The sequence below is a fragment of the Notothenia rossii genome (genome assembly GCF_949606895.1).
Source record: "Notothenia rossii genome assembly, chromosome: 7".
Taxonomy (NCBI): Eukaryota; Metazoa; Chordata; class Actinopteri; order Perciformes; family Nototheniidae; genus Notothenia; species Notothenia rossii.
Window position 1 is genome coordinate 41775393 of NC_136905.1, and position 25963 is coordinate 41801355.

The 25963-nt window shown below is 40.8% G+C and overlaps 1 protein-coding gene across 2 annotated transcripts; it reads right to left on the reverse strand.

Annotated features, from left to right (window-relative positions):
- Window positions 1-401: 401 nt before the first annotated feature.
- LOC307046558 (uncharacterized protein) lies at window positions 402-11084 on the reverse strand. 2 transcript variants are annotated; one of them, XM_079692970.1, is made up of 7 exons: window positions 10947-11084; window positions 9547-9598; window positions 8585-8624; window positions 4859-5867; window positions 1679-1837; window positions 1409-1501; window positions 402-1028 (listed from the first exon to the last, which is right to left on the reverse strand). In XM_079692970.1, the coding sequence occupies exons 4-7, from the start codon at window positions 4979-4981 to the stop codon at window positions 702-704; spliced, it is 702 nt and encodes a 233-aa protein (XP_079549096.1). In that variant the 5' UTR covers window positions 4982-5867; window positions 8585-8624; window positions 9547-9598; window positions 10947-11084; the 3' UTR covers window positions 402-701. The 2 variants fall into 2 exon arrangements, 1 of the variants encoding a protein (XP_079549096.1); XR_013810149.1 differs by lacking the exon at window positions 4859-5867.
- Window positions 11085-25963: the final 14879 nt, after the last annotated feature.

Below are 25963 nucleotides of genomic sequence, written 5' to 3' on the forward strand. Positions count from 1 at the left end.
TAAACTTATGTAAACTAAGTTATCTAAACTTATATAAACTAAGTTGTGTAAACTTATATAAACTAAGTTGTGTAAACTTATGTAAACTAAATTGTGTAAACATATGTAAACTAAGTTATGTAAACTTATGTAAACTAAGTTATGTAAACTTAAAAGGCATGCTTTGTATTAACCTATTTTTTTGTATTTGTGTGAACTCAATGAACAAATTAAACTTAAATATACAAATCACCAGAACTTAACCCTTTTAAATTTGACTAACTCGTAATTTCTAAGGTTTACTATTAAATTAAACAAACTAATTCCTGCTAACTAAGATAATTGTACTACAAAAAATCTCAAAACACGTTGTGTGAACTCCCAACAATCTCCAAAAAGAATGCATTAAAAACACAAATTGATTCAGTTGCAATATAACATTTATTTTCAAGTGCCAACAAACAGTGCTTTTTAAGTACTAAAAACCCTTATCTTAATAAAAACAGCAGTGCACAACACACCAATTGTAAACATTTAAAATCTATAATGACCACTATGAAGAAGAGTACTTTTAAAAAAAAAACATTGTACTTTTGCTCTCAACAATTAACAGAGTTATAACATTGTCCCCATAGTAACAAACTTTTGTCATAATATTTAACAGTGCAACTTTTTTAAGTGCCAAGTTCTATCTGATAGCCGATGACTATCTTGATTAAGGTCTAATCCAATAGAGCGTTTTGTAGCGTTAATAGCTTAAGTGAGAGGGTTTTGGTTCCCAGTCCAAGCATCACTCTTTGAAGGAACATCAGAGTATTTGCCATGCATTTTGGGTAGTCTAAATGCAAAGCATATATCAGGCCAAATAACAGGCAAACTGCCTGTGGAAAGTTTTTGATATTTTCCATCACAATACCTCCCTCAAGCACAATGTCAGTGGAGATGGGCTCGAGTTGCATTGAGCTTGGACCCTCCTGAGGACTGTCTTCGCTGAGAACAGTCAGCACACCAACGGTGACGGATGATAGGGCCTCATCTCTCGTTGTATCCTGCAAAGAAAAACACGTTATTTAGAATGTCATCGCTACCTATTAGAGTAGGTCTTCCTATGAAAACATTCATGTTGCATTTGCTTTGAAGTATTTGCTAAAAATGTAGCTCAAGTATACACTCAAACGGCGTTGTAACATTATATCCAAGAAGGTTCTGTAAATGTGGTATGAGGAAACTAATGCTATGGATGCATATACAGCTAGGAAAGTACATTTATTTTACACCTCATTTCTAATCTAGACTCCTGGTCATCGAATTTAGTGTACAGTATTTTGAACACACCAATTAAATCTTTTGGTTGCAAGTTTGTGTAATTAGGGGATATAACTTTTCAATAAATGCAAACCAAACCGTTTTTTTGTTTTCAAGTACTTACAAAGCATGTCTTGAAAAAATCCCTGGAGTCGTCGCCAAGTACAATTGGAATGCCTTTGAGAACAACAGAGCGCTGTTCAGTCACGTCCGGTGTCTAATGATAGAGATAAAGAAGATACAGATGAGATTAAATGACAAACTCACAAGATGAAAAATGTTGGCCTTTTCCATCTTTTTGAGGGGTTGTTTTAATTATTTTAGAAGGTTTTTTAAGTGGTAGCATATCGTCATCAATGTATGTGACAAAAAGTTGCTAAGTTATATTACTTACCGGCCAGTTGATGCTCTGCAACAACTCTGTCAGTTTCTGTCCAACCGATCCTTTTCTTGACTTGAACAGTTGGATGAAACCTGGGGTGTGCTGGTCTAGAGCCTCAAAGAAGTCTGCTTCGAGGTTCCGACTGGTAATCCGATTAAATTCGGCAAATACCTGAAAAAGTAGAGAAGGGGGTGGGGTAGGAAATGGAAAACCAGCACATTAGGAAGACATTAGTTTAAATCATAACAATTGTTCAAGCAGGCAACCACTATGGCTTAGATCAGGGATGGGCAACTGGCGGCCCGCGGGCCGCATGTGGCCACCGCCCTCACTTTGTGCGGCCCGCGAGTCAATTTACAAAAATATATTGGTTTCACAGTTGTAAACAAGCAAATCATTTGAACCAGACCCCACTTGTAATTAATAATATTCACCGCTAGAGGGCGCTCCCCCCAAATTCATGAGGCCTGCAGCCAAGTGTATATTGTCTTCTGTTTACCTCGCGGCTTTCCTCCGTTAGCGGGAAAAGAAACATGAGCGCCCAAAAAAGAAAACTGGACCTAGAAAACCGTCTTTTTCAGCCAAAATGGGAAATAGATTATCTGTTTACAGAATTCAAAGGCAAACCTATGTGTTTGGTGTGTCTTGAAACTAAATCGGCAATGAAGGACTACAATTTAAGTCGCCACTACAACAGCACCCATAAAGACAAATATGAAAAGCACACAGGAGCTGCCAGAGTCGCCATCGTTGCTGACCTAAAAGGGAAAATATGCCAGCAGCAGAACTTTTTTACCAGAGCCACGACTACACAGCAATCGTCTCTCACGGCGTCTTATGCCGTTTCCCTTGAGCTTGCTAAAGCTAAGAAGCCCCTGCCTGACGGCGAAATGGTGAAGAGTTGTGCAGTCCAGATGGCTAAAGCATTCGGAGATGACAACATGGCTAAAAACTTTGAAACCGTCTCTTTGTCCCGTCGGACAGTGACACGAAGAATATTTGATATACAAAATCATGTTGAACAAAAAGTAAAACAAGTCATGCATGACTGTGCATACTTTTCCTTAGCGTTGGATGAGAGCACTGATGTGACTGATGTGAGCCAGCTTCTCATCTACACACGGGCCATTAACAGTTCCTTTGAAGTGCACGAGGAGTTATTGAAACTGGCTTCTTTGCATGGCACTACCAAAGGACAAGATATTTTCGCCGCTGTTGAAAATGTTGTAAGTGCGCACGGAGGATTTCACAAGCTCTCAGCTGTTGTTACCGATGGTGCGCCAGCCATGCAAGGAAAGCGCACTGGATTCGCCGGCCTCCTCCGCCAGAGTGGCGTTGACTGTCAGATACTGCACTGCATCATACATCAGGTGGGTAACATTATTGTTAGCTATTCTAATGGTTTTGAATGTGGGCATTCTTTGTAAAAAAAAAAATCAGGCTAAATCAAATGTCGTTTTGATATTGCAGGAGGCTCTGTGTGCCAAATCAATGAACTTTAGCCATGTCATGGATTTAGTTACCAAGACTACTAATCTCATTCGAGGAGGGAACCGGTCTCTCAATCACAGGAAGTTTATAGCCTTTTTGGATGAAGTGAACGCCGCGTACGGTGATTTACAGATGCACACAGAGATAAGGTGGATGAGCCGTGGAAAATGCTTGGAGAGGTTTTTTGCGCTACGCGCAGAAATCCCTGTGTTCTTGGAGGACACCATCCAATGTGATACAAGTGCGTACTGCGCAAAACTCAGGAATACAGATTTTCTTCTCGACATGGCTTTCCTTACGGACATTACCTTGCATCTTAATCACCTGAATATGCGGTTACAGGGAAGATGCCAAACCGTGTCGGATCTATATGCGCACATGAACGCATTTGTTACTAAACTGACTCTGTTTAAAGACGGATTTTCAGCCGACCGTCCTAATCTGGCGCACTTCCCGTCATGTGAAGAGATGCGCAAAGATGCCCCCGAATGTGAGAAAACATTACCCAAGTACAGAGCCGACATAGAAACACTGCAGCAGCAGTTTAAGAAGCGCTTTCAAGATTTCCACACCATGCAGCCACGCATCGAGTTATTCACTAACCCCCTCTCGCATACAATCATCGAGCAGCCCCCTGAGTTGCAGCTTGAAATGTGCGAACTACAGTCAGACCCCTTTCTAGCAAAGCGCCAGGAGAGAGGAATTTCCTTTTGGAGACTGCTACCCGAGTCCCGCTTTCCACTCCTCAGGGATTTTGCGCTCTCAATGGCCAGCATGTTTGGCAGCACTTACATCTGCGAGAGCAACTCCTCTATGATGAAGCACATCAAGTCAAGGGAGAGAAACAGACTGACAGATGAGACACTGTTCCATCTCATGCAAATCGGATGTACAAATGTTGAGATTGACATTCAGTCTATTGTGCAGCAGCAGGAGAGGCCACAAGTATCTCATTAAGAGTATAGCTTACTGATCCAGCTGTGGGTGAAGTTCAGAAAAATGCATATGTTCTTGGTTTTATGTATGGAATGTGAGGGAAGCATAGAAACACAATACAAAGATGAATATTCGTTGTTAAACTCAGTGTTGGTGTTTGGTACAATAAACATTTATTGCCTATACATATTTAGTTATTTTCATTAAATTAGTAGCTAAAGTTGGCTATTTAAATGTTGTGGATATAGTATCCTGCCGATGGAAGTGAATGGTCACGAAGTGGCCCTCTGGTAGTGAGGACATTTTTTTTTTGCCCTCACTATCCTCAAAGTTGCCCATCCCTGGCTTAGATAGAAAGGCAGGGTACACTTATAGCCCACAACAATATCATATTAACGTTAACATATATAACAATAATATTTGCCAAATGTTATGATAATGAATGTGGTAAGAAATTTTTCATGAAAAGATTTTGATAAAATTCTTCCTATCAATCAAAAATAAATTTGACATCATATTCAAGTCAATATCTTTAGATGTTGAACTTACACAACAAAACATTTAAAAACATCACCTTTTATAGACCATATCTTTAATCAATCACAGAATAATTGGATGAATAATCGATAATGAAAATAATTATTAGTTGCAGCCTTATTTTGATTGGCATTATATTAGTGGTTGGGAAGTTGGTAAAGTGAAATGCTGACATGGAGGAAAGTCAACCTTAAAGGCATTATTCAGTACAGACTAAAAGTAGCCTACCTGTCTCTCTGTGAAAAGGGCCGGCCATCGTTCAACCATGTTCTGTACAGCAGGCTCCTTTTTCACAATCTCTCGTCTGCGCAGTGGGAATGTTTGGTCCATCATTTGTGAGATGAGTGCCATTAGGTGTTTTTTTCTTCATTTCCTCCGTGAGAATCTTTCTGGCATTTTCGAGGCTTGTCTCATCATGTCCTTCAGGTAAATTAGGCAGATAATTTGCTTCACCTCTTTTTGGTCGTTTTATATTCTTGCTTGACGATTCACCCTGTGGGTTGACTTTACTTCTTTTTCCTCCGTTGATTGCTACATCCTCACATCCAGCCTTTCGAAGTTTTGTGCGATAGTTGGCCATTTTAAATTTCAGGCTATTCTTCCAGCCATACCATCCAGGCTGAGAAACCAGGCTCCGTAAGGCAGGGATGTTTGCTAATAAGGGATTTTGCAACACTGCTGAAGTCATCATCATCAGGATAAGCCTTGAAACTGTACACTGTTTCAGCAAGCTTTTGTAATATGTCATGCTTCATATCTCTTGATGGAGTCAGTCGTGTTCCATCTTTCATATAGGCAAGATCTCCCTGTCTAAGTCTGTAGTTCACATCAACTGAGAAATTTGGTGTGTTAAAGAACTCTGGCCATTGTTGATGTCTTAGCAATGGTGAGGTTCCTGCAGTCGACAGGATCTCAGTGTCTGCTGTGCTGCACTCACTCGTTTCTGATCTTGTTGAGGGTGATGAAATGGTAGTTAAATGGAGAGTCACGCTAGGGATGATTTTCAGTGTAGCTCTTTCAGGCAAATCTGATATTTCCGTCAAATTGCAGAGGGCGTTATTGAAGTCTTGGTCTTCATACTGAAGTTTAAATTCATACTGCAGAGATAATTTATCCCTGAGTTGAGCAATCAATTCTTCGACGGAATCCGGTCTCTTATTTAAAGTTAACTTCATAATAGAATCTTCGGTGATGACAACTCTCAGCAATAACCGTTGGTCCATGTTGAGGTCTTATCCTGGGGGAAAGGAAGACATTTGTGAGATTGCCACAATGCTGAATTCACATCGCTCAGCATAATATGTACCGTTTAAGGGTAACAAGCTGTTTGCCTCCAACTCTGTAGAGTGACAGGGGGAAAACATCGTTCAGTTCACACAACTATGTGACTGAAAAGGTGGACAAATGGCTTTTAGACAGCTCATATGCTCGCAGATGCTCATCATACCAGGAAGTCATAAGTCTGCAGACAAAAAATATGTCGGTATTGATAACCACAATTTTTGTTATTTGTCTGAAATCCGGGAGCCCTGAGCAACATCCAACTGAAATGACCATATCAGCACTGTACTTAATGCCATCTATGCAGACAGATGATGTTACAAGGACTGTGTTCTGCTGGGCATTCCTGTGATGAAGAAAGTTCTGCACATTTGTAGGAAATGAAGCCACCATGGCAGACTTTACTTTATTGATTTCAACAGATGGCTTGAAAAAGGAGGTGGAAGCTAAATTAAATGCTATCATTTTTTGGTGTCTGAGAGCTAAAGTGAGGGCTACATTCTTGAAATTGTGAGAATGCCTCACAAGGTTTTTGAAAAACTCACAACGTTTTCCTTCAAAACGCATTGTCCACACGTCACATAATGGACCAAACTTTTGAATCGATTGAGGGTAGTGCTCAATGTAGTGGTGCTTTGGGCGAATTCTTTGATTTGGGAAAACTTTCTGAAACAAATCTCGATGTTCTGAGATCTTCATTCAAGAAAGTGCAACGACTCCTCTGTGAAGCTTGAAGACACTGACAATTCCAGCACATCTTTTAGGTTCATTAAAACCTCCCATGTTTCATCCTCCTCAGGAATGTGATGACCAACCAGTAGTGGCAGAAGTCGGAGTAGTGTCCAATTTTCATGACCATTTCCTCCAATTGTTCCCTTTGAGGAAAAGGTCTTCGTGATGAGCTGGGGTTGATTTGTTCTGTCTGAAAATGTATACGGAAACTTCTTAATGGCCCCTTTCAGGAATTCAAGGGAGAAGTATTTCTTTGATATCAGTGCCTTCAAACACAAGGCCAATTCAGTTGGAACGATACCCTCCAGAAGATCAGGCAAAAGGTCTGGTGGGAAACCATCGACGACATGAAAATGTTCCAAGCTTTCACTAAGTGGACAGCTTCCTTTGACACCATATTGTTGAGCCATTGTAGAATCATGCAACACATCTTGCACCTGTCTGTCATGATTTTCTTTTGTTCTTAGTTGGAATGAGCCTGTCCGAACTTCCTTGTGTTGTATTTCCTCCCGCGTTGCCATACAGAATCGACACATCTGGCTAACTCTGAAGCTTTCAAAGAAGCCTCCTAAAGAATGGGCAGCTAAATTGTCAGCAGCCACAAATAATACAGTGCCTTTTATGCTGGCTCCTAGCTGCTCGACATATACACCATGTTGCTCAAGAGACACAAGGTCCTGGATGAGAGGGTGGAGAATTTCAGCATAGCCATGGCCTTTGATGTTGTCAACCTTGCAAAGAATAGCAAGCTGAATGGAATGAAGAGAAGAGCGATATTTAGGGGGCAGATTGCCAAGTACCCAGTAGATAGCACATAGCTTGTGTTTCTTTCTCGAGGTTCCCAAGGGGTTAGCTACCTCAAAATCATCTATGTACAAAAACAGAGCAATCCTGAACTCTTCATCTGTCAAGAAAGAATTGCCTTTAAAGTGGGAACCATCCCTGTGCGATTTGTATCCCTGTGAAAAATTGTTTTCAAGTGACATGGCCTTGTCCAAAATGTCTCCATTGCTTAGCAAACTCTGCAGCATTTCCAGTATGGGGACATACAGCACTGACAGCTTGTCGTTTTTTGGAGAAATTCAACAGGCTTTACCACAGAGAATTCTCTTGTAATGTATGATGTTCGTCTTTTAGCAGTTGACAATGATCCCCCAGCAGAAGTGAATTTCAGGAAAACATTATTCTCAGTGACTACTCTGGCTATCTCGTTCACTAAAGAGTTATCAGCTTCTTCACAATGTCGATTTAGTATTTTTCGAATTGAGGAATGTAACAAGGGCTTCGACAGCAAATACATTTGGTTGACCTGCTCTATAACCTCTTGCATTGCACTTTCAGAGATGTGAAGAATTGATGACATCTTCAGAAAAAGAGCAGCAACATTATGTTCAAACTGACTCTCCAAATCTTCCACATCTTCACCGAACTCAACATCATCAGCTTCAGGGACACTATCCTCAGCTTCAGGGAGACTATCCTCAGATGGATCATTCAGATTAGGGGGAAGATCTTCAAGTATATTCTCTGAAAAAATGTCAGGTTTGAATGCCGACCTATCCTGCATCTGATGTTCTTTGCTTTTGTGTGAATTAAAGGTGGAATAAACATTGCTCTGAAAGTTACAGCCTTGATATGGACAAGTCACCTTTTGCTTCAACTTCAAATGTCTTCGCAAATGTGTGAAAAAATCTGCTTGACTGCAAGGCTCTATAAAGTCGCATAGCTGACAATGGAACGCTGTTTCACTCACTTTCTCGATATCCTTAAGAGTGTGCCATGTTGATAAGTGAACCTTGAGTGCATTAAAAGATTTAAATGTGCAAAGGCATTCCTTATGGAGGCATGGGAGTGGTAATGTCCTAGTATGGCAGCCATGTTTGAGGCGGTAATGCTTAAGTAAAAAGCCTCTTTTTACAGAGCAAAATGAGCAGAACTTACAGGTCCACTGCATCGGAGGTTTTTGAGCTGCTTGGGAAATCTGAAAATCAAGAACGACAAACCAACAAAAATAATCAAACATCACCTATACAACCATTTAGAAACTAGTGTTGTATTTACCTGATTTAGAATGCAAAACGTGTATTATGAAATATGTGAAAGTAAGAGGACTAAATGGCATCCATGCTATTGTTGTGATCAAATTCTAGTGATCTTAAAGGTCCCATGTCATAATTCCATTGTTGAGGTATACTAAAATAGATTTATATTGTGCTATTTTCCCAAATCACATTGGTTTCTCATACAGCATCTCTGTATAGTATGTGTATTCACTGAATTTCACTCTCTGTCGTAAACGCCTTGTTGGAGCTCCCCCCCCCCCCTCCCTGTGAGTCCAGTGTGCTCTGATTGGTCGGGACGTTGAGAAGCTCCCAGCTGCAGTCTGAGCTGCAGTGTGTGCTCCATGGCGGTGTGGTTTCCTGATTGGCGATACACACCTAAACACAGCCAAACTCATCCTGAGCACACACAAACACTCACAGCCGAAGTAAAAACAATAAGTGTGGCTTAATATTGAGTTAGAAAAAGGTTTATAAACGCTGTGAGATCCCAACTCGTCTGTCAGCGCTCACAGAGCTCTATGCACGTCAAGGCTCTGGGTGGGGCAACTGGGTGTTCACACATCATAACGGCCAGGAAGAAAAAATTGGAAAATGAGAAATCTCCAACGAGGCGTTTTTGGGAGGTATTTTCTGTGTTAGAGTTTTACTCGCTACAGGGTGTACTTTGAGGGTTTGTGACTCTGCAGACCATTTACATGCAGAAAAACCTTCAAAACACACAAGGGGACGGGTAATAACCGGAAAAGCATGACATGGGCCCTTTAACATAAAGCTCTTACGCCGCTGCTCATAGAAAAAATACAAACGATCAGAGAGGAATTGTGTAGTGTGTAAAAATACCTTTTACTGCTGTGATCATGGAATGTGTGGAGTTGCCACTATCTGTTAAATCCTGAATGGGGACAAAAAAAACATTGAAAGCAGATATTTCAAACAAAAACATAGACATTTAATCGATTATAGCAAAGATTGCAAACATGACAAATCCTCACCACATTTTTTTAAATATGGCATAGCCTTTAAATCACAAAGACCTGGATATTATAACCATCAAATACATATTATTCAACTGAGTATGCCAGCCAAAATCTTCACTATTATAACAGATTATGGTTGCATTGAAAGTAAACACTATACTCTTTTTAAATGTAGACTAATATCAGTTAGCTTTTATGCTATGCTAATTTAAATCAAGTTTCACCAAATGCACTTTAAACATATGCAGGAGTGAAACAACCATTTCAGTTGGTACCTCCATATGATTATTGTAAAATAAATTATTAAAAGGTAATAGCCTACTATTAATGTGTAATACATGATTCAACTGTCACACATTGTTTGGGATTTTTTGTTTTTGTTGAACATTTCAGGAGATATATTTTATATTTGAAAATTGAAATCCATTAATCTGATGCACTTTGTTAATTAAACAATTAAAATAGAAAGAAACTGATTGTATAATTTCAACAGTGACTTCAGACGGCAAGTACGTTACATCTACACCTCACGTGGGAACCTGACGACCCCCGCCACTCCCCGTTGCGGCGAATTGTAATGCCCACAGACACAGCCGCCAGACACATTTAAAAATGAGCGACATGGCCAAGCCAGCCCCGCGGAGCTTGCACCTTCAGTCTCCAACCAGGCACGGCCTCCCATAGCGGGAGGGTCTCTCCGCAGCTCCGCAGTGACGGCTTGCAGCACCGCGGAGCTGGCGGAGGGACCCCCAGTCTGCACCCATGAACGGCCGCCCGTAGCGGGAGAGTCCCTCCTCAAGCTCCCGGTCCCGCACCGCAACCCGCTTGGAGTATATACTGATTGGCGCTCACACGTTGTGAAGTGTAACTTTATACTTTGTTGTATAGGCTAATATATAAAACTGAAAACAGCCACAAGTCACGGCATTAGGCTAACACACTGACATTAATAATGAAGTTACTCACGTGCTAGTCTTTGTTCAATGCCTTCTAAACAGAACCTCAACTCATACAAAAAGTACTTAAAAACGTTTATGCAGATAAATCAAGTCAGCCCTCGTCTATCTCCATATATTAAATGTTTTAAGACTATCTCCTGGGCCAAGCTGCAACACGATTTTGCCACATTATGTCTGCAATAGTTAGCATTAGCTAACATTAGCTAACGTTAGCTAATGTTATCTTAACTAGCAAGCATATAAACCTTGAGATTAAATACAACAACAAGACAACAAAACGGTTGGGATGTTAATATGTACTCACCAAAGCAGTGTGCTAAGCACAAGATTCACTGTAATGTGACAATGATAATGACCATAGCAGCTAGCCGTTGGGGAGACGTCCATCCGCTGCAGGGCATGCTCGTAAATGTTCCAGAAAGTTCCAGAAAGTAACTTTTAGCGCGAAGTGGTCAAGGAGTGATCTGCGCATGTCCTAATGTTGAAAAAAAAAAACATTTCCACTAACTTAGTTTTTCTAAATTAGCTCACATCAATTACATTGAGTTAGTTAGGTTTTTCGACCCTGTATTACAGCTTAATTATTTAAACTGAGTGTTAATAACAAGTTAATAAAAAATAAGTAAGGCTTACTTATTCATTCTTATTTAACACAATGTTAGGTTTTACAGTGTGTATATATAAAGTAACATATTATATCTTATATTATTAATATATATATAATTCTGACGAGACGTTATTTCAGCGTCAATAAATGAGTGTTAATCCCAGTGTGTTTAGTGTACAACATCAAATGTCGTTTCACCTTCAATTCACGTTTTTCAAAATGTTAGCCACATTGCTAATGCTAACCGGAAATGAAGAATTTTTTAGAATAAAAGTGTTAAGTTAATAGTTAGTGTGAACTTCCGGGTTTTTCAGAATAAAACTGCTTTAAATTAAAACCCTGTTTTTAATTTAAATTACGTCATATCAACTTGAAACATTGAGGTTTTGGGGTTTAGGTTTGAGAGGGAGGAAGGAAGATTAGGATTAGGTAAAAAGGTAGGGAGTGGTTAGGGTTAGGGTGGGGCGAAGGGAAGGGAAGGGTTAGATTGAAGGGAGGGAAGAGGACTGCTACCCGGGAGCTACTCGCTAGGTGGCAGTGTCACGAAAAACTAGGGTCGTGGGAGTGCGGTCGTGGGAGTGCGGTCGTTAGAGTGCGGTCGTGAGAGTGCAGCCTCCGACGCTGCAGCTTCATGCTACTCCTTTGTGGACTTAATCCATGACAAACTGGAGTTGAGACCAGGAGGCGGAGTCGCAGTCTTACACGCTTCTCTGCGCTCTCTCCTAGGCAGTCATCCATAGGAATCCCGAACCCAATAAAATACCAAATATTAACGGTGTGTGTGTCTGCCCAAGGACAATTTAAGGTAAAACCTAATAGAGGTGTCATACATAATAACCTAATAAAAGTAAATGTAACAACTACTACAGTGCAACAAAACAGGAAGATTAAATGTGGTCTCTTAAACATAAGATCTCTAGCATCCAGTGGCGTCGCCTGGCCTGGGCATCTGGGGCTTTACCCCCGAATGTTTTTTCTGTAGCCCCGGACAATTTTCTCTCAATAATATAATACATTAACCGTGCTTTACGTGAACCTCATCATGACACAAGAGAGGACGGCAGGACTGTAATTTCCCGCGTTCAGTGAATGCAACACAGAGGCATGACAACAGACCAATCAGAGAGTTGCATGGAAATAAACGTGTGCTTGTGTCATTCAAGCTCGGCTCTTTGTGTGTGTGTGGCAATAGCGCATTTAGGCCCAATCCCAAACCACTCCCTAGACCCTACCCCTCCGTGACGGAGTGAACTCCGTCTGTAGCCACACTCGCAGATCAACGAGGCTCCCTCCTGTCAGATGGAGGGAGTAAATACAGCAGCAAGCTTTGGGACGGCCTCCCCTCTCTCCGGCAGAAACAGGAAATGCCGTAACTGTATGTAACGGTTTCAAATCAGCATCTCTTAGACAAAAAGTTTGAATTAATAACTCAAATAAAACTCCAAACATCTTTCATTGTGTTTCAAAGCTCTTTTAATTTTAAACCTGATGTTTATAAGCTTCTTAGTTTTTGCAACGGTCTGTAAATATACAAAACTTTATAATAAAATGCACACATTTACCTTTTTCTAGACTAAACACAGGTATGAGAGATGAGCAGATCGCCACTGGGCTTTTCAACTAAATACACAGCCACGAAAAAACTGCGGCATTTGTACAGCTCCTTATGGGTACTGCAAGTGCTTTCCTCCGTGGTGAAACGATCAGCACTGCACCGCGGAGAAAAGCGTCAGAAAGTCGCCTGGAGATAAAGAGAGCGGGGCTGCGTTGCGTGCATGACTTCCTTCTGCAGGTAACGGGGAGACGCGCTCTGGCGGCGGTCTCGTTCAGGTTCCGAAAATACAATTTAAATATTTTTCACACTTATTCCACTTATTCCTAGTTTGCCACTGGTTACGGTGCCGCGTGCCAGCATTGGCACGCGGCACCGTAACCAGGGGCCAGGGGTTGCCGACCCCTGGTTTAGATAGTTAACTTTAGTCGAAGTTATCTCAGTGGGTCTCAAATGGTTTGGTTACAAATTATTCAAAAGATTATTTCCGCGGCACACCTTCATATGATCATTATAGTTATAAAAAAATAAGAGATTAAAGGAAAAACAGTTATGAAATACTATATGGCAGTAAAACAAGAATACAGTTTGAAAGGGGAATGATTTGTAAAATATCCATAAAGAAAAAGTAAATCTGTTTACAGTTGTGTTTCATATGGATGTTGAGAGATGTATCCATAGATCTCTTAATGTTGCTCTCAAAGTGCACCAGATTGATGCTTTTAACTTCAATATTTAAAGAAAAATCTTCCTGGGGGAGCATCCCCCGGACACCCCTAGAGGAGAGGAGGTCCGCCCCCCACTCATAAAAAAATAGCGTTTTACCCCCTGCCTATATGCCGTGAGCTGATTATCGAGCCTTCATTGTAACAGCTTTACTGTGTTCGTGCGTGTGGGGAGTGTTGCAGTAAAAAATTCCACTGTAGCGCCACTGTGGGCTAAGCCCCGAATGTTTTCAGGTCCAGGCGACGCCCCTGCTAGCATCTAAAGCAATATTGGTAAATGATTTAATATCAGATTATAATATTGATATATGCTGTCTCACTGAAACTTGGTTGAGACATGAAGAATATGTCAGCATAAATGAGGCCACTCCACCAAGCCATATCAATACTCATATTGCCTGAGGCACAAGCCGAGGAGGTGGAGTTGCAGCAATCTTTGACTCAAATGTACTTATCAATACTGAACCAAAATTAAATTATACCTCCTTTGAAAGTCTCGTTTTTAGCCTTACGCATCCGACCTGGAAAACTTTGCAGTCAATCTTATTTGTTACAGTGTACCGTGCACCAGGTCCTTATTCAGAATTCTTATCAGAATTCTCTGAGTTTTTATCAACTTTGGTACTTAAAACATATAAAGTAATTATCGTAGATGACTTTAATATTCATGTTGACGATGATAAAAATAGCCTTACTGTTGCATTTAACTCTATATTAGATTCTGTTGGTTTTCGTCAGAGTGTAAATAAACCAACCCACTGTTATAATCACACTCTCGACCTTGTTCTGATTTATGGTATTGAAATTGAGCAACTATTAGTCGAACCGCATAATCCTGCTTTACCCGACCATTTCTTAGTAACTTTGGAAGTACTGTTACTAGACTACAAACCATTAGTCAAAAGCTCCTGCAGCAGAAACCTATCTGTTAGTGCTATAGCCAAATTTAAGGAAGAGGTTCCACCAATACTTAACTCGATAGCATGTCTGCATGTAAGGGAGGAAACTTATACAAAATGTACACCACCCCAAATTGATCATGTTGTTGATAGTGCTACAGATGCGCAGCGAATAAAATTAGAGTCTGTTGCTCCTTTGAAAAAGAAGAAAATAAAACAACACAGATTAGCTCCATGGCATAATGCCGAAACCCGCAAAATAAAGCAAAAGTCAAGACCACTTGAAAGGATATGGCGTTCCACTAAACTTGAAGAATCTCGTTTAATTTGGCATATTACTCTCAAAAATATAAGAAAGCACTGCGTAAAGCGAGAGCAGCCTACTACTCTTCATTAATAAATGAGAATAAGAATAATGCAAGATTTCTTTTCAGCACTGTAGCCAGGCTGACAGAGAGCCACAGCTCGATTGAGCCTTCTATTCCCATAGCACTCAGTAGTAATGATTTTATGTGCTTTTTTAACGATACAATTGTTACTCTTAGAAACAAAATTAATGACCTCTTGCCTTTGACCAGTATAGTGTTATTAAAAGCTCCCGGAGACGTACGTTTTAATATTACACTACATAGTAAACTAGAATGCTTTTCAGCCATAAACCTTTTTAAACAATTAAATTAAATGATTCTCTCTTCTAAACCATCAACGTGTATCTTAGACCCAATTCCAACTAAGCTGTTGAAGGAAGTTTTTCCATTAATTAGCACTTCTTTATTACATATTATGAATGTGTCTTTATTATCGGGCTATGTTCCACAAACCTTCAAAGTAGCAGTGATAAAACCGCTTTTTAAAAAGCACAACCTTGATCCAGAGGTTTTAGCCAACTATAGACCTATTTCTAATCTTCCGTTCCTCTCAAAAATGTGTGAGAAAGCAGTCGCAAAACAGTTGTGTGATTACTTAAAAAACAATGATTTATTTGAAGATTTTCAGTATGGCTTTAGAACACATCATAGCACAGAGAAAGCTCTGGTTAAATTCACAAATGACATTCTAATAGCCTCTGACAAGGGACGTGTCTCTATTCTTGTCTTGCTTGATCTCAGTGCTGCATTTGATACTATAAACCATGACATCTTATTGCAAAGACTCGGGCACTTAGTTGGCATACAGGGAACTGCTTTAGGCTGGTTTAGGTTCTATCTATCTGAACGCTTTCAGTTTGCACGTGTCAACGATGAATCTTCCATGCAAACCAAAGTTAGCCATGGAGTGCCACAGGGCTCAGTGCTCGGACCTATTTTGTTCACATTATACATGCTTCAGTTAGGCAATATTATAAAGGATCATTCTGTAAATGTTCATTGTTATGCGGATGATACTCAACTATATTTATCAATCAAGCCTGATGAAATTAATCATCTAAATAAAATTCAAGACTGCCTCAAGGACTTAAAACTGTGGATGACCTTAAACTTTTTGATGTTAAACATGACCAAAACTGAAGTTATTGAACTTGGCCCGAATAATCTAAGAAACAAATTATCTAAAGATATACTAACTATGGATGGCATTAATTTAGCCTCCTGTGAGACTGTAAGGAATCTTGGTGTTATATTTGATCAGGATTTATCCTTTAACGCCCACATAAAATCAATTTCAAGGACCGCCTACTTCCATCTACGTAACATTGCAAAAATCAGGCCTCAAAACGATGCAGAGAAACTAGTCCATGCATTTGTTACTTCAAGGCTGGATTATTGTAACTCCTTATTATCAGGGTGTACCAAGAAGTCAGTCAAGTCGCTTCAGCTGATTCAAAAATACTGCAGCTCGTGTACTAACCAGAGTTAGGAAAAGGGACCACATTACTCCTGTTCTGGCTGCCTTACACTGGCTCCCTATAGAACACAGGATATAATTTAAAATTATTCTTGGCAGGCGCCATCTTACCTTAAAGAACTCATTATACCCTACTGTCCTACTAGGGCTTTGCTTTCCAAGAATGCAGGGTTGTTGGTTGTTCCGAGAGTCTCTAAAAGTACAATGGGAGCCAGAGCTTTTTCTTATCAAGCTCCACATTTGTGGAATCAGCTTCCAGTCTGTGTTCGGGCTGTAGACACCCTATCCGTTTTTAAGAGTGCGCTTAAGACCTTCCTTTTTGATAAAGCTTATAGTTAGGGCTGATTAGATTCAGCCCCTAGTTTTGCTGATATAGGCTTAGTTTGTCGGGGGACATCTTACTTCTTCCTTCTCTCTGTCTATACCTGTGTACTCTCATGTTCCGATTAACCCAGCTTCCCCAAATGTCTTTCTGTTTGGTGTCTATATACGCCGGGATCCGGAGTCATGGATGATCCTGTTGCTGCGGTCCTGTGTCCTGGATCGCGAGCCCTGGATCTTAAGTCGTGGCTGTGCCTGTTGCTGTGGCCCTGGATCATAAGTCCTGGATGGATATCCTTGTGGATTCATCTTCCTATTATACACACATGCATTTCCAAACATTTGGACTACCTAAGTTGCAAATGTATTATCTTTTCAATGTACAATGTGCATCTATTGCACGTCTGTCCGTCCTGGGAGAGGGATCCCTACTCTGTTGCTCTCCCTGAGGTTTCTCCCATGTTCCCCTTTAAACTGTGGGTTTTCTCAACAAACTCTCACTCCATAATCGTCCAGGAACGACGTTTGGTCAGGGTCCCGTGGCGTGCAGTTGTGACGCTCCTAGGCTCCTTCAGCTTCATAAAGGGACGCAAATAGCTTTCAACTGATTGCAATGTATTCCCATCTGTGTTGGGATTTGACGCTCATGGAAGCACGGCATTCGTTTGTGTCGGCTGCCCTTAAAGGCAATGTGAGCGTCCATTCCCATTGGATAACGGAGAATTGATTGATTTTACAGTGATATCTGCATACTCATCGACTAAAAAACACCAGATTATCCATGTTAATTACACAATGTTGATTGGTTTAAATTGTGTGCATTGCTTTTGTATTTTTCCCCTTCGATTGGGAGTAAAGGATGGCAGAAGACACTACACTACCCAGAATCCCCAGCTATCGTTTAGGACTACACCATGTGCTCTGTTTGACAAACCCCGTTTTTTTTCACCATTCATTCCAATGGCTGGCGTCTATGTCACGTGATCTTCAAATTTCTCCCTGCAGAAAAAAAAAACATGGCCGAACATCGTTTTAGTCTCGGTGGAAAATGCCTATTTCAAAGTTAGTTTGGCCATTAAAATGCGTTTTTTGTCATTTGATGCGAGAAATCTGAGTTGTTATTTCAGATTATGTGTGCAATGGATGTACATGATCTTTAGTTTGCTAGTTATTACGAAGATTACTTCAGGAAATTGCGTCCATAGAACGTTTTCATTGTTACCAAGGTGGTTCCTAGGGACGCTGCTATCGATATTATTTCTGTTATGTTGTGTAACTGTTTAATGGTGTTATCTTTATTGCTACCCCCTTCCCCTTCAATGTATAGTGTTGGTCCACAGCGCAAAAGTATTAGTTTAACAAAATCCGCATCTAAAGGTACGTTATTTTCCCCTGTGCAATTCCAGTCTCACATCGTAGTTAACAAATACCGGAAACAGACGGAAAACATTTAAAAAATATAAAAAAAATACTTTATTCTGAGTGTTCTTGCTTTTCTCTTTGAAAGTCATCACATAACGGCATTGTAATACAGGGTTCGGCTGCATTAAATATTACATATCTGCCGTAGTTCTCTATTTATAGAGCCCCGATGAGAAGACTTCTAGACAAACATGAGGAACTGCCGCCAACACTGAAAACGTGACGTGGATCATAAATATATCAGCAATTAAACAACATCTTACATTTCTTTTCACACAATACGTCTCTGCAGTATCAACACTAATTCGGCTGACTTTTATATTTGATCCGATTGGTAGATAGGCTGTATTTACACCATAAAGGTGCACAGCTGATATAAAGGGACACCTAGTGGTTAAAGCATGTTATTGAATTTCATTATTTTTATTATTAGATATTAATAGGATCCCTATAAAGTACATTCATTACTTGTTATTCTCTATTAATAGTTAATTAAAGACTGTATATAATGACTATTTTGCACATCCCTTTCAAGATTTCAAGATTTTCTAAGGTTTATTGACATATCAAATTCACAAACGGTGTAGTTATGCAATGAATGAAAAACTTGGGTCGCAGGTTCCTCAATTGTGCATTACAAGACATCTATCCATATTTGTGCATATCTCTAGCAATGTTAACTATGTTGAAGCACTTATTTTAACTGATATTATACATGTATTATACTCTTATAAGATGTCTGTAGATATTTCATCTCCGGCCTTGTCAGGTATTGAACAATCAATAAATAAATAAAACACAGAATTATTAAATATAAAACACAGAATTTGTGTGATTATACTAAATGATTTACAAATAAACACCACTGCATATTTACAACTGTGACACACGCTGATGTAACGCAAATGTTTCCAACTTGGGATCAATAAAGTATATCTTATCTTAAGATGATCGATGGCTACTGCCATATTTGCAAAATTTGCCTCTGAACCTTGACAAGTGCATGTTTCAGGCTTATCAATTAACAACAGGAGGGGTCACAAACATAAGACCAGCTGTTAAATAAAGCTCTTCTGACCTTAGCTGGCATGTGGGTATATATATTAATGCTTCCCATTATGAGCACAAGCAATTTTCACCCATTTATTAATTATATGTTTTAAATTTGAGTGTTTCCTATCCCCTAAACCTCCAGGGATGTACACAGTTTAATACTGGCAACTTCTTATTATGGGAAATACGAAAACGTCTTTTAAAACTACAACTCCCAGTAGAGACGTGCCATAGATAGAGAACATGTTGCGAAACACAATAGAGAACCGCAGTGACGCGTCGTAAAACCCGGAAGTAAACTTCTTCCGGTTCCTTCGCGAAAAACCAATGCAAATTCTCCATAGGATTTTGGAAAATAGCTTGAAATAAGGTCTGTTGTTGACACACATTTAAGAGAGGGATCACGTTTTGTTCAGCCGGATAATCTCCACATGTCAACCCTACTTTTATAATTTTTGAATCATAAATCTAGTCGCCAAAAGCTAAATGCTAACGTTATGCTATAAACGAACTACAAGCCAGTACAGCAGCAGGGTCGCACGACTTCAACGTCACGCCAACTTAAAGTCCATGTAATGTCCAAAATAAATGTTATTCTGTGTTAATAAATCGCTTCATCACTTTCCACTGTTTCATTTGACATATCAACATCAATGATTCTTTCCATAAATACCCCCCAAATAACATGAAATGTGTGCCACTTTCCCGTGTTATTCCGCTCCGGTAGCGAAAAGCTTGCCAGCCATTAACCCAGCTGTGTGACGTCACACGTGGCAAACACCAGCCTCGTCTGGATTGTTTGTTTTGTATCCTTCCGCTATTTTCGCTCAACATATGTGTAACCGGACCTCGCTAAACTTTTTTTATCTAACAATTCATGATGGGGAAGCGATGTGTAGTTGTGAGCTGTGAATGTTTCCTGATTGCTATAAACATTGATCATGGGTGCTGGAAGATTGTGCACAAAACTCGGGTCAGAATTAAGTTACTACAGGTGTTATGCCAGCTTGAGCTAAATGTCACCAGAGTACAGTGAACTTGCCTAGTGACTGAAATATATAAAAGTTGAAGTGAAATAAGTAAGGCCAAAAATGAATTACGTCTGAATATCTTTATTATTTTTACCACTTTTAATTATTTGTGGGCTCGCACATACCAAAATAGACTAATGTACACTGCAATAAAGATAAAATGTTACAAGTGAAAAATTAACAAAAGAACCCTTTTTTATTTATCAAACAGTAAATTAATACAATCTTACAAATTTGCGATTTGGAAAATGTTGTTATATTTACATGTTTCTTTGGAAAAATAATATTGTAAATGATGTACTTTGTAAATTATTTACATCATGCGAAACCATTTTAACCAGTTCAGCTGCATGACTTATGTCAAATTACAGATTTGGCCATTGAAATCCCTGATAGCGGCCTCCCGGTTCAGGGAAAGTCTTCCGTATCTCGGTTACAGCACATGCAGGCAGCGGGACTCTGATTTTTGGGCCGAGTACACCCCAGCACCAACGTACAAACTGTCGATAAGCTGTATATCGATACTTCCTAATGAAAAAAAAGTATACAGATTATAAATATATTTGGAGAAAAATAAAATGTTATGTAGTAGGCCTACTATTATGTAGCAATGGTTACAAATTGGCTTATAACATGATATTTGTATTTTACTTGTACAAAATAAATATGAGGTTATACATGACTGCTTGACAGAATCATAGACCTCTTATATATTTCCTCACATGTGTAGTTGTTTCTTTTCCCAAGCATACATTGAACTTGCATACACAGAAAAAATAAAAGCCAAGCTGTTTTTGACTGCTTGAAAGAGTTTAATGGTATCTTTAAAAGTGTACCATATCTGTAGCGACTAAAAGTATTATATGAAAGCAAAGCTGCAATAGGCAGTTGGGTCAATCAATATTTACTTACTGGTGTAGTGGGCCATCAACTGCTCTGCGTTGTTGTTTGTATTGAAGATACGCTATTTTCAGTGTCCAAACACTGAGACAGCCTTCTCTAAAGCCTGGGTGGCTAATAATGCACCTTGGGTTCTCGTCGGTGTCTTCTATCTGGCAGAGTCCTGCACGGGTCTGATTTTCAAGACCCGCTCCCACCCCGCACCCGTGACGTGCAGTACCGAACCCGCCCCGCTACCCGCACATATTGCCAATTAGTTCCGCAACCCGACCCGACCCGCCGGCACATGATCCGCAACCCGACCCGAACCCGCATATATATAAGCAGTGACAACGTGCAATTATTAACACACGCAGTTGCATATTTGGCTCAAAAAGCCTGGGATGTTGGTTATTTTCTCCATCTAGGATGACACCAAAAGCCTCCCAGACGTTGGATTTCGCTCTTGAGGAAGAGTTATTGTAAATGCTGTATTCTCCGCTATAGAGAGCTTCACCTCAGCCATTCAGAATGTGGTGCGCTCAGCAGCAGATAGATGCACTGCAGAGGTTATGATTATGCTCGGTACCGCGGAGGAGAGGTCTGAGGATTTAAACATTAAACTAAATTATTATTGTTTAAATATATTTATTATGCAACACCCGCAACCGGACCCGCATCATCTTTGTTTTACCCAGAAGCGAACCCGGAAAAAAGCGTTTGAAAAAATACCACCCGCAAATCACCTTTTTTGCGGGTCACCCGTCGGGTACCCGCGGATACCCGACCCGATGCAGGACTCTGCTATCTGGTCAGTAGGTTGCAAACTGTCTATTTGTTCCATCACCTGCCAGATCTCTCTGCAGCATACACATTCATCTGCAGTGGGCATGCTTTCACAGCATTGACATGTACACCTGAATATTGTACATAACATTAAAAAACAAAACAATATCTGCCGGACGTGTGAGGAACAGATGACAAATTAAGATCGACATTTAGTGCAGGTCAAATTAAATAAAACAGAATTTACCATTCAGTATTGCCGACTCGAGTCTCGCCGGCTGCGGAATCCGCTTCTCTTTCACAAGTTTCTGCCTCGTTGTTCGATTGCTGGGCAGGAGGCTCGTACTTATAAGGCAAGATGCCTTGAAGTGAAAGGCTAGCTGGTTCACTCTCTACTTCTGTAACTGAATCCAGATAACCCACCGAATCTGAGCTTGAATGATCGCTGTCGCTGTCGCTGTCTGAAGTTATCGCGTTGCTTGCCATTTGGACTGATTTGATCAAATGGCAATGTTTGCCACGTGTGACGTCACCGCTCGTTCGGGAGTGATCGGGGGCGTACTCGGCAAACTTCGGAACCAACATCGGTTTTTAACGTATATGTCATTTAATTATGACGAAACTTTAAACATTTTTATTTATTTTTATTCTGGTGATATCTAAACTACATGTTAAAAAACACCTGTGTTAGATGCATTACATGGCCTTTAAGATCATTTCAACTGACTTGCACTGAAACTGCACTTTGAACACTTTAAATATATTATCATTTTAAACTGTATACCCCGGTTATCTAGGCCCGTTTTGTTTAATGTATACCACGTTTATCTAGGCCCTTTTTGTTTTATGTATACATGTCACACTGTGGGAAACGATATTTCGATATTTCTGGATGTATAACACATGTAGAATCTTTGACAATAAAGCTGAATTTGACTTTCGCGTGCTTGCATATTTTAACAAAGCTTTTCATTTTAGCGACACTGAATTTAACTAGAAGTCATGGCTGTGTCAATTGCCAGTCTGATATTGTTTTACAAAGATGACAAGAAGAGTGTAGATAGAGGAGAGAACCACTACAAGTCAGGACACGTTACAGTGCAGCCTAGATGAAGGTGTGCTTACCGGTGTTGTCAGGTTTAGCATGAGGGACAAGGTTTATAGTGCCGGTGAGCAGTGATAGCAAGAGTACCGTTAACCTTTTAAGACCGAGTTAATTTATTCACATTAATTCCCATCAACAAATCAATTGTATGTGTCACATGAAATCTTTATTAGGCAAGGCAAGTTTATTTATATAGCACTTTTCAACACAAGTGCTTTACAAAAAATGAAAGACATTAAGAAAATGGCATTTAAAATCAGTCATTAAAAAGAAAAGCTAATAAAATAAACATTAAAAGGAAAAATACATGGATAAAAGTTACAGTGCAGTCTAAGATATGAATAGTTCAATTAAGAGCAGCGACAAAAAGAAAAGTCTTCAGCCTGGATTTAAAAGTAGTAAGTTGCAGCGGACCTGCAGGTTTCTGGGAGTTTGTTCCAGATATTTGGAGCATAATAACTGTACGCTGCTTTACCATGTTTAGTTCTGACTCTGGGGACAGAAAGCTGACCAGTCCCTGAAGACCTGAGAGATCTGGATGATTCATCATTTAGCAGGTCAGAAATGCATTTTGGTCCTAAACCATTCAGTGCTTTATAAACAGCAGCAGTATTTTTGAAATCTATTCTTTGACACACAGGAAGCTAGTGTAAAGACTTCAGAACTGGAGCGATGTGATCCACTTTCTTAGTGTTGGTAAGGACTCGAGCAGCGGTGTTCTGAATCAGCTGCAGCTTTCTAATAGATTTTTTAGTGAGACCTGTGAAGACACCATTGCAGTAGTCCAGTCTACTGAAGATAAAAGCATGGAGACGTTTTTCCAAATCCTGCTGTGACATTAGTCTTTTAATCCTAGATATGTCCTTTAGGTGATAGTAAGCTGATTTAGTAACTGTTTTAATGTGACTGTTGAAACCAATAACTAATTTAACCCGCTTACAAGAGAGCCCACCTCCGAAGATCGTGACTGGATGAGGGACAGACTCGGGGGCAGGTTCTCAGGAATTTCTTGGCTTCTCTCCCCCGAGCCAGAAGAGGAACACTGCAGCTTGGAAACACTTACTGTTCCTGAAATTATCAAATATGTTGGGCATCAGGGACCTGAGGCAATTGTGGCAAGCATGGCATGGTTCTGAAGAGCAACAGAGGGCAATTCAGGTGGCTACCACTGGTCAGCGAACCAACCCAAACTGGCATTTGTTCAGGAAAGGAAGGTTGACTGCCAGCAACTTTGGAGCTGTCCTGAGGTCAAAGCGTGTGACTGCTTCCTTTATTGCCAGGGTGCTAGGGCAACAACAGGCCCTTGATGGTGTTTTGTCTGTACAGTGGGGGACTATGAATGAATGTGAGGGCGTCAGGGCATTCACCACTGCAACTCAGATGCAGGTCCATGAGTCAGATTTGTGGCTCTCCCTATCAGGATTGTTGGGGGCATCTCCGGATGGTCTGGTAGGGTCTTCCGCTGTGCTGGAGGTAAAGTGTCCCTACGGAGCCAGGGAAAGGACAGTTAATGAAGCATTGCAAATCAAGGGCTTCTTTGTCAGTAAGGAAGGAGAAACATTCAGCCTGCGTGAGGAACATCCTCACTGGCACCAAGTGCAAGGTCAGCTTCACCTCACTGCAAGGAAGAAGAAATAAAAAAATTGTGAATTGTTTTTAATTTACATTTACTCGCCTTTGCAATGTTGTGGTTGTTAGAGTGTTAGGTTTCCTGTCAGCTCGTCTGTTGGGAAGATATAAAATATAGTTTCATGGAAGTCACACCGTCACATATACTGTAAGAGCATTAAGACATACAGTACATAGGCTAAAACAAAACATCTAAAGATATAACCTTGCACTTTGATAAGTCTCGTGAACATTTTCACTATTTTGACATTTTTATAGATGAAAATTGAAATAAAGAAATAAATGGTAGATTCATCCATATTGAAAATAGGTGTCAGCTGCTACACTAATTATAATAGTTATATTTCTTAATTAATTAAGATAAGATATTACTGTATTGATCCATCCATCCATCTTCTCCCGCTTATCCGTGATCGGGTCGCGGAGGTAGCAGTTCCAGCAGAGAGCCCCAAACTTTCTTTTCCCTGGCCACATCAACCAGCTCTGACTGGGGGATCCCAAGGCGCTCCCAGGCCAGAGAAGAGATATAATCCCTCCATCTGGTTCTAGGTCTACCCCTTGGTTTCTTCCCAGCTGGACGTGCCTGGAACACCTCCCTAGGGAGGCGCCCAGGTGGCATCCTAACTAGGTGCCCGAACCACCTCAACTGGCTCCTTTCGACGCGAAGGAGGAGCGGTTCAACTCCGAGTCCCTCCCGGATGACCGAACTTCTCACCTTATCCCTAAGGGAGACACCAGCCACCCTGCGGAGAAAACCCATCTCGGCCGCTTGTACCCGCGATCTCGTTCTTTCGGTCATGACCCATCCTTCATGACCATAGGTGAGGGTAGGAACGAAAATGGCCCGGTAGACAGAGAGCTTTGCCTTCTGGCTCAGCTCCCTTTTCGTCACAACGGTGCGGTAAAGAGACTGCAGTACCGCTCCCGCTGCTCCGATTCTCCGACCCATCTCACGCTCCATTGTTCCCTCACTCGAGAACAAGACCCCGAGATACTTGAACTCCTTCACTTGGTGTAAGGACTCATTCCCTACTTGGAGTGGACAGTCCATCGGTTTCCTGCTGAGAACCATGGCCTCAGATTTGGAGGTGCCGATCCTCATCCCAGCCGCTTCACACTCGGTTGCGAACCGATCCAGTGAGTGCTGAAGGTCGCAGACCGATGAAGCCATCAGAACCACATCATCTGCAAAAAGCAGTGGTGCAATCCTTAGTCCACCGAACTGCAGACCCCCTCCCCCACGACTACGCCTCGAAATTCGATCCATGTATATATCAAACAGGATTGGTGACAAAGCGCAGCCCTGGCGGAGGCCAACCCTCACCTGAAATGGGTCCGACTTACTGCCGAGGACCCGGACACAGCTCTCGCTTTGGGAGTACAGAGATTGGATGGCCCTGAGTAGAGACCCCCTCACCCCATACTCCCGCAGCACCTCCCACAGTGACTCCCTGGGAACCTGGTCAT

Coding starts and splice junctions, on each gene's coding strand:
- LOC307046558 (XM_079692970.1), bottom strand. CDS start 4,981: ATGGCACTCATCTCACAAATGATGGACCAAACATTCCCACTGCGCAGA. Junction 1,838..4,858: donor CCCTTTTCACAGAGAGACAG/GTAGGCTACTTT, acceptor CTACTTTTTCAG/GTATTTGCCGAATTTAATCG. Junction 1,502..1,678: donor TGCAGAGCATCAACTGGCCG/GTAAGTAATATA, acceptor CTCTATCATTAG/ACACCGGACGTGACTGAACA.